Source organism: Curcuma longa, chromosome 17, assembly GCF_044706935.1.
Source record: "Curcuma longa cultivar G26 ecotype Majalengka, Jawa Barat chromosome 17, ITB_CL_G26_1.1, whole genome shotgun sequence".
Classification (NCBI taxonomy): domain Eukaryota; kingdom Viridiplantae; phylum Streptophyta; class Magnoliopsida; order Zingiberales; family Zingiberaceae; genus Curcuma; species Curcuma longa.
This window is the reverse complement of record NC_133877.1, coordinates 9,203,661-9,213,028: the sequence shown is the minus strand read 5'-3', so window position 1 is coordinate 9,213,028 and position 9,368 is coordinate 9,203,661. Positions and strand designations below refer to the sequence as shown.

At 36.6% G+C, this 9,368-nt stretch overlaps 1 protein-coding gene and 1 non-coding gene across 2 annotated transcripts; both read left to right on the top strand.

The window, feature by feature from the left end:
- Positions 1-4,227: 4,227 nt before the first annotated feature.
- On the top strand, positions 4,228-4,912 carry LOC141848235 (putative E3 ubiquitin-protein ligase RZFP34). The gene is made up of 4 exons (XM_074736294.1): positions 4,228-4,305; positions 4,413-4,504; positions 4,594-4,705; positions 4,832-4,912. Exons 1-4 carry the CDS (start codon positions 4,276-4,278, stop codon positions 4,838-4,840), a joined length of 243 nt encoding a protein of 80 aa, XP_074592395.1. The 5' UTR covers positions 4,228-4,275; the 3' UTR covers positions 4,841-4,912.
- A 2,984-nt stretch (positions 4,913-7,896) lies between these two features.
- Positions 7,897-7,978, top strand: TRNAS-AGA (transfer RNA serine (anticodon AGA)). The gene has a single exon. It is a non-coding gene; the product is annotated as a tRNA-Ser (tRNA).
- The last annotated feature ends 1,390 nt before the right edge of the window (positions 7,979-9,368 follow it).

Genomic DNA, 9,368 nt, shown 5'->3' with positions numbered 1-9,368 from the left:
GATTCTTGATTGTTGCACTATGTTTGACATGTCATTCATATGGTGCATTACATGAGATCCATGTTAGTTGTTATTATTTGCAGAGATATTCTTGATACCTTGTTGACCTTTGGTATGTATCTATCCTTTTGCTATTTCTTTTATTCATGCACTGTCTTTCTATATTACCCATTGAGTATTTGTACTCACATCTTTGGACCCTGGGATTTTTCTGTCTTCCCAGATATTAGGTAAGAGCTTACAGAGGATGCCAGGGATCTGCCAGCTACGCCATCTCACGACGACGGGATTTTGTGTGTGTGATGTATTGTGGTATATGTGTATGATACTTGTTTGTTGTTTTTACGATTCATAGTTTCGAATTTCCAATTTCGTCTTGATGTTTATAGTGGATTTTCACATGTAGTATTTCTTTTTGACTCGTATCCATTGCATTGGACTTTATTGGATTTATGTTTCCGCTCCTATGATTCTGAGTTTTGTTATTTGACGAGTTTTTCGCTTATAATTGTGTAGGATGTGTATGTGGCCGTGTGGGTCACTTTTTACTTCTGTTTAGTATATAAATCCATATTTTGTAGTATGGATAGGTCGTGTTGGCCTTTATATATGTTTGTATACAGGGAATTGTCAGTGATACTGGGGAGGTGCTGTCGAAATTTTTCGGACGGCTATCTCCCGGGTCGTGACAATTTAGTGGTATCAGAGCGTAGGTTTACGTTCTATTTATTACATTTTAGGATTTTTTAGTTGCATTCATGTTGGTTTATCTGATACCAATTTAGTGGTATCAGAGTGTAGGTTTACGTTCTGTTTGTTGCATTTTAGAGTCCATCGGAGCATGGTTTTACGATTAGTTTTCCAGAATTAATCGTTACATTTTAGGACTTAGGTTTAGCATTTGTTCGGAATTGTTTTGTATCGAGTAACCGAAAGTCGTATTTGTCGTCGTATCGGTTTATCGGATTTTGAGTTGCTCGATCCAGATCGTGAGATGGAAATGGCATGGCAAAGATCTCCGGCAAAAACCTGTAAATATTTTAGTATATTTCTCTAGTTGGGTAGAAAATTTATATTGATCGTGTATCAGGTACATTTTATTATATGGCCCCTATACCTCGAGGCCGAGGCCGAGGACGAGGTCGACACTTGGGACGACCTGATATGTCAGAGGAGCCCGATCTTATTCAGGAGAGGGATATACGGGATCAAAACCGTAATATTCCGATCGGAGAGCCGAGTGGTCAGACCTAGGGGATTCCTCCAGATATGCCTACATCTACTCTGGCTGCTAAGAGTCGTATTATGACCTTGGCCAAATCGGCCAAGGAACGTTTCACTCTATTTCATGGAGGATCTGATCCGTGGAAAGCTCGGACGATGGACACTGGTATATGGATTTACGGACTCAGAGAAGGTCGGATTGGCTACTTATCACTTGCGAGATGAGGCTGTTACTTGAGGAAGACTCAGAAGATCATTTCCGGGAGGTGACATGGCGACCTTCACCTTCCGCAGGGCACGCCGTCAGGAGTTCTTGAGTCTGAAGCAAGGAGAAAGGTCAGTTACGGAATATAATGTAGAATTTAAGAAACTTTCAGAGTTCTGTCCACAGCTGGTGGCGCAGGACTAGGATCGGATGGATCAATTTGTACAAGGTCTCGCTGCATATATTCGAGACAGGATGTCAAGGTCTTCTATCATTTCATACAGAGAGGCCTTAGACCGGGCATTGGCTATTGAGTTGACTCAGCAGCATATATCTAGTGAGAAAGAGAAAGAAGTTGGGAAGCAGAACGTTCGCGGTAAAATGAGGGGTCGAGACTCTCAGCCGACTGCTCAGAAGCGACAAAAGACTGGACAGCCGTCTAGAGGACAGTTCCATAGTACTTCATATTCAGGCCAGAAAGATCAGAATAAAAAGTGTAGTCGCTACGAATCATCCAGTCATATGATAGGTGATTGCCCATTGGATCATCCTATCTGTTACTACTGCAAACTTCCGGGTCATACGGTCAGAGATTGTACTCTGACCGGGTACTTCATATTAAGGCCAAAAAGATCAGAATAAGAAGTGTAGTCGCTACGGATCATCCAGTCATATGATAGGCGATTGCCCATTGGATCATCCTATCTGTTACTACTGCAAACTTCCGGGTCATACGGTCAGAGATTGTACTCTGAGGGCTCAGCTGGCACTACAAGAAAATCGGTCTTTAACAACACTCAAAAGACATCGGTTTTATGGCAAAACCGATGTCTTTTACTTTTTTACAACGGTTTTAACAAAAACCGATGTCTTTAAGAGGTTGATTGGAGACTACGACAACGATTTTTGGAGGATACAATAACGGTTTTAAAACCGTTGTCTATGTGCGCTTTCAATAACGATTTTTGAAGACTACGACAACGGTTTGAAAACCGTTGTCTATTTGCGCTTTCAACAACGGTTTTGGAAGCTATAACAACATTGTAAAACTGATGTCTATTTGCGCTTTCAACAACGGTTTTGGAAGCTATAACAACAATTTAAAACCGTTGTATATTTTCATTTTTTCTTTCCCTCTCTCCCTCCAAATATTTCTTCCACTACGCGCTTCCAAAATCAAACTTGGATCGGATTCACTATAATATTTGGTTCAACTATTATAATAAATCTTAGGTTTATAGTGGTTTAGCCGCCGAATAACCTTTTTAACCTCGGTTTCATTTGCATTCCTTATTTTAATAGGAATATTCGCGCCCCTTCCCTCAAAAACCCGAGCCCTACTTCTTCCTTCTCCACCGTCTACCGCCGCCGCCCTACCTCATCTTCTTCCTCCTTCGTAGCCGACAGAGCAAGCTTCTCTCCCGCCTCATGGACGCCGTCGATGAGGCGGCCACCCTAGCCTCCCCTCCTGCCGACGCCGCCGAGCCTTCCTCCTCCCACCGCTGCGCCGCCCCCCTCTTCGTCTTCTCCTGTCTCGTCGCCCACCCCATCCTCCAATCCCTCCTCGTGCTCCAGCAAGAGGTCGCCGACTTGCCGGACGCGTCGAGCAGGGTGAGCGCCCTTGAATCCCTGGGCGCCGAGCTCCACCGCGCTCGGTCTCTCGCAGGGAGAGCATCTTCCTCCGGAGCGTCTTCCTATGCCGCCTCCGTTGCCGTGAGGCTGCTCGACGGCGCCGCTCGATGCCTCGAGCGGGGCCTCCTGGTCTTGGCCGGCGCGTGGGCCGATGCGCCGGTGGAGATTCGGAGCGAGATGGACGCGCTTCGGGGGGAGATGATGGAAGCGCGGTTTGATGGCCCAATCGAGGAGGTTGGTGGTGGCCCCGCGTTGGGCGACACCGAAGACTTGGTCGTGCGGATTAAGAATGCGGATGAGGATGAGCTCTGGGTGGTTCTTTTTGAGATTGTGGTCCTCTCAGAAGAAGGATTTGTAGGGGAAGATGGTGGAACATTGATCCCTACTCTGCTAAATCGATTGGCTTCGTCCAAGTGCGAGAACAGATTGAAGATGATTGAGGTACTCAGGAAGCTTGCATCGCACAACACCGAGTACAAGGTAGGATTTTGGATACATTTATGCTCTTTCCACGCTTCGTAGTTCGTAATCAATGTGTTTGTTATTTTGCTTCTGTGGAATTTACTCTTAATAATTCATTTACAGAGTTAGGAATGCACTACCCTTTGTTGCTTTCTACTACTATCTTTGCTAGGATATGATAAATTGCATCTAGTCATGTGATGTAGGATCATCTTGTTCTCTGTATGGCTTGTTTATGACATTGCTTAGCTTGCAGGAGAAAATGGCTGGAGTTGAATCTCTTTCCACTATAGTGCGGTCTTTATCGAGGAATGTTGATGAGAGTAGGGAAGCTGTGGGACTGCTTTTGGATTTGTCTGAAGTCCTAAAGGTTCGACAAAGGATTGGTAGGATCCAAGGTTGTATGGTGATGCTTGTCACTTTGCGAAATGGGGAAGATTCCATTGCATCCGAATATGCAGGAAGGTTATTGGTTGTTTTATCAGGCACTGCCCACAATGTACTGTTTTGACAGCCTTTGTTTCTTGTCAGTATTCTGCTTTAACTTGACAGCAGTTATGCTAATCAGTGTAGTCTAACTTGAGATTCATGATTAATTAGCTGTTCTGATGTCATTGTATACTTCAACTTGAGTTGCTATTTTTTTCTTTTCACTCATCATTACACCCATCTTGATGCCGTGTCTTTTTTCTTGACTAGGTTGCTGCTACTCAATTGTGTTAAAGAATAGCCATCCATGTGTGGAAGGAGCAATGCATCATGATTGCCCTGTATGTTTTGAGGTGAGATTTCTTGTCTTCTTTTATCACCTTGTCAATCAAAGAAAAAAGCTTCAATTTTTGCTGAAAATTTAAGTTGTTTCATCCTCAATAACTGGCATTGCTTACAGTATTTGTTCGAGTCTAGAAATGATGTGAGTGTTCTGATGTGTGGTCACACTATCCACGTGCAATGTTTAAAGGAAATGCATCAACATTTACAGTAAGTTCAGCTTGCTACGTTTTCTGCCACCTTTATTTTTGATGATTCTTTAGTTAATCTGTTTACCTGATTGAAATCTCCTCGTGAAGGTATGCCTGCCCTCTCTGCTCCAAGTCTGTATGTGACATGTCGAAAGTGTGGGAAATTATGGACAGGGAGATAGCAGCCACTCCAATGCCTGCAATCTACCATGATAAGAAGGTTCGCTTTTCTTTATGTCTGTATTGTGTTTACTTGTGCCATATATCCATGGGGCAACAGTAATGTCTACATGTGGTTGTTAATTCGCCATAATCTTTGTGATCTGGTAATGTTATTACACTGCAGCAAAACTAAGTATGGGGCAGGGGCAGTGGACAAAGTCCGGTGAATTTTGCTACCCATACACACACCGGCTTGCTACATTAAAACACAATGTGTAATTCAAATCTATTTCATACTCTTGTTGAGTATAACCATTCACCAGAACAATTCCTTCTTTGCTACGCTACTTCATTTTTTTGGTTAAGTTTCATTCACCTCTGTCAGAGGTAGTAGGAAATTTAGTTGTTGTCTCTGGTGGGGTTCTTATTTCTATTACTTTTTTAAGGAACTGATTTTTCTAGCCTTATCAGTTAATGAGAATGTACCTAATATTATGTGTGTTTCCATTGCAGTGCTGTAAAAAACACAGTTATGTGTGCCCCAGTCTATGTTAGTTCACTTTTTTTGCTTCTACATCCGTTTGCTGAGAAAGATGGCGAAGACCAGGAAGAGGACGATGGGGCTGAAGGTGATCCTTCTGAGGATGAAAACGCTGAGGGAATGTGTAATATGTTGCAAGAAGAATATTTGTGTTAGTTACTTTTGGTTATTTGTAAATATTGAGGTGATTAAATATATCGGTGCTTTTCTATTTGTGATTTGTTGGGTGAATTTATAATATTATGATAATTTTGTACTCTTGCTCGATCATAATACAACATAAAAAAAGTGTTATTACAACAGTTTTAGATTTAATGACATCGGTTTGGAAGCGTTGTTATTAAGTGATATTACATCGGTCGAAAACCGTTGCTAAAATTGATGTTAAACAGATATTACATCGGTTTTACACCGTTGCAGAATCGATGTCGTTGAGTGATATTACATCGGTCGAAAACCGTTGCTAAATTGATGTTAAACAGATATTACATCGGTTTTATACCGTTGCATAACCGATGTCTTTGAGTGATACTACATCGGTACTACATCGGTTACAAACCGATGTCGTTGAGTGATATTACATCGGTTAAAAACCGATGTCTAAAATGTCAGACCTTTTACATCGCCTTCATAGACATCGGTCGATTTTCTCATAGACATCGGTTTTCCACCGATGTCTATGACCGTGTTTTTCTTGTAGTGTGTTCTTCTTATTCTTGCAACCTTTTGGAGTTCGTTAAGATTGTCGAGTCTGTCATTTTCCTTTCTTCTTCCTCAGCGGTCAACTTGCTAGCTAGGTGGTGGGTGACGCGCCCGAAAGGTGATCTCAATAGGAACAACGTCAATCAAGTAGTAATATAAAACACTATACTTTAATTGATCAAATATATTAGTCCGATCAACCATGCACGATCGACCAAAAACCTAGCTTCGGTCACGCTTGTTTGGAGTTCACTCTTTCAAGACTTCTCATAAGATTTTTTTTTTGCTTGGAGTTTACTCCTCCAAGACTTCTCATTAGGATTTTTCTTTTTCTTGAAGTTTACTCATCCCAGATTTCTCACTACCTAAGGTTCACTGCTTTAAAATTTTTTCTCTTATCAAGTTTTCAGTCACTATTGACCTGTTTAAACTTTGCCCTTTGTCAGTCATCTAGTCAACCTTGACTTGATTAGACTTTGTAAAGTCATCTGGTCAATCTTGACTTACTAGACTTCTCTCTTGACTAGGTCAACCTTGACCAAACTTCATTACATGTATTGCTAAATAAACACCAAAACCCTAGAGGTCTTCTTGCACCAACAATCTCTAATTCACTTTAAGATAACACCAATATCTTTCTTGAACTTCTTTAATCTAGTACATACTAAAATTTTAGAATCATTTAAACCATCAATGATTTTCTTATCAAAACTGATTGATAAGAGTCAAAAGTAATGAAGGTTGACTTTTAAAAAATAATTTCTCGAAATTGGTAGGGGTCATGAGTCAAAAGTTTTTAGATATGATGCAACTTAGGGAAGTGGAAGAAACCTATTAGATTTGATACTATTGGTATTGTACTAGAGCACAAGAAAATTATTGATCTTGTACTAGAGTGAAAGAGAAGTGTTTAAGCCTAGATATGATATTGTGTCAAAAGTAAAGAAGAATGATTTTTTTTTGTGAATAATTTAACTAGATTGATGAAGATTATCAACCAAGAGTTTTGGGACATGATGAAAGTCAAGGGAGTACAATGATATTAAATCTGATTTAGACTAAACTTGACTAATTAGATCGATAGATGAATTTTGATTAAAATTGATGACTTAAATATTTTTAGAATCCTAAAATTTTACCATAAACAAAATTAGAAGAGTGAGACAAAGTTATTAGTGTTATTTTAAAGTAATCAGATGTTTCAATCAAGTTAGAACAATTTTAAATTCTTACCAAGTTACTATAGATTATTTTAGTATGATAAAATCATATGTGTGATAATTTTGATCGATTTAAATAAAAAAATCAATCAGGTTATTATAACATATTATAGTAGTTAACAATATTAGAATAGGAGTATTTTAGGGATAAAAGATATGATTGAATATTATTTTAATATTTTTTTTAAAAAGACATACTTTTGATGAAAATGATAATAAAGGATGGCATTTTTCATTTTTGCCATGTGAAAGTTATATCTAATGTATTCTTCTAATTTTTTTTTCTGAATGTAACATACACTTCGAAAATTTAGCATTAGTTTTTATATAAAAAATTGATATGATATTAATATCATATCAACTCGATAACAAATTTTTAATGGGTACTATACTTTAATATAATTTATGAATATTTTTAATTAAATTTTTGATAAAATAATATATTAAATCAGTAATTAATTACATGCTAAAGACGATTATTGGTGGCGATTTCAATTGAGTCTACCTTATTCTTCTTTTTTAGGCGAGAGTTTAATGAGAGAGGACAACTCATTACTTCTCATAATGCAACAATTTTATTTGATTAGTATTTGTTTTATTGGTTTAATAATGATTGACATTAAGTGAGTGACAATTAATGGGATGGAGGTTGAGGTTCACTTGTTTAATTATTTAATTTGATTTAATAGTTATAGTGTGCAGCAACATTCATAAGTGGGGCTTAGTTAGATATAAAATATGGCGAAGCTATATAAAAGAGATTGAACATTATCACTGATGATATATGTGGTCGTGCCGGAGTGGTTATCGGGCATGACTAGAAATCATGTGGGCTCTGCCCGCGCAGGTTCGAATCCTGCCGACCACGCTTTTTAATAGAATTTTGTTTTTTATTTGAAAATTGCAAAATAACACAAAAATAAGCTTAAAAATTGAATATCCATTTTCCTAAGCAAAGGTAATATTCTTTAGCTGGCCCTTGTGTAAGTTTTGCTCTTCAGGTCCAAATTAACCATTGAATCGATGGTCGATTTAATGGTATTTTTTTAATTTTTAAACATTGAAATCAACAATTATTATTTTTAAACTGTTGAAATTATTTAATTATTTTTGGATTATGACTATAACTTAAGTATGTTATTCTTCAAATTCTATAAATAGATAATTCATTTCATTATTTTTATATCATCTTGTTTACTCTCAAATCTAAATTCTAAAATATGAATCTCTTTTGATTTCAATTTTTCAGTTCTAATAGATGGAATTTCATAATCTCAATCTTAGAGGGGCAAAAAAATAGTGAATTCGAATGTGGATCTTGACGATATTCAATTTACCAATGATAAGCAAAAACAAAATTTGACACCCGAGTCACAGGAAAATATTGATACTTCTAAAGTTTGAGATACTTTTTTAAAATCATCTATTTTTACTAAATATTTTTAGAAGGTCATTCTTCCATCTGAAGAAATATGTACAAAATATAAGCATTGCAGAACCTCCTATAAATTCTAATCGAACGACAACGACGACTATTGATCATTGAAATGACACGTCGAAATGAAACACTCGACAGAAATTTGAAATTGGATGTTCTCAAACGTAATTGTCTAGATTTTTTTCTCAATTAGTGGAGGTACCAATTTAAGTTTCCTTAACAACAAAGATTAGTAAAGTAAGAAAAAAAATGATTTAATCAAAAAACATTTAGTAAATTAAATAAAATATATTTATGTATGATATTTGGAGTAATCATTAACAAACTCATTTATATATGAGTGTAATTTATGATTGAATCGATAACTATTGGATAATTTAAAAATATTTATTAGTTTATAGAATTTTTGATAAATATTTCATGCCACAATATTTCTCAATTATTATACTTAATTTTAGAAGAATATAACTTAACTTCTAAAATATTTTCAATATCATTTATTAATATTAATATTAATATTATAAATATTGAAGAACTTAAATTTATATGTCAATCTGCTATTGATGGTTTATTTATTTTTTATATTTATTGCATATGTTATATTTTAAAATTATGTATTAAGATGGATTAAAAATTTTAGAAAATCAAATTAAGTCAATTAAAATTACTATTTCATATTTATTGTCGTATCCTATTATAATAAAATAATAAGGTAGATTTTATAAATTTAATAGAATGAGATTTAAAAAATTTTCACAAGATGTGCAACACAGATTTCAACATATCAATTATTATAAGATTCATTTCAATATAGAGAATT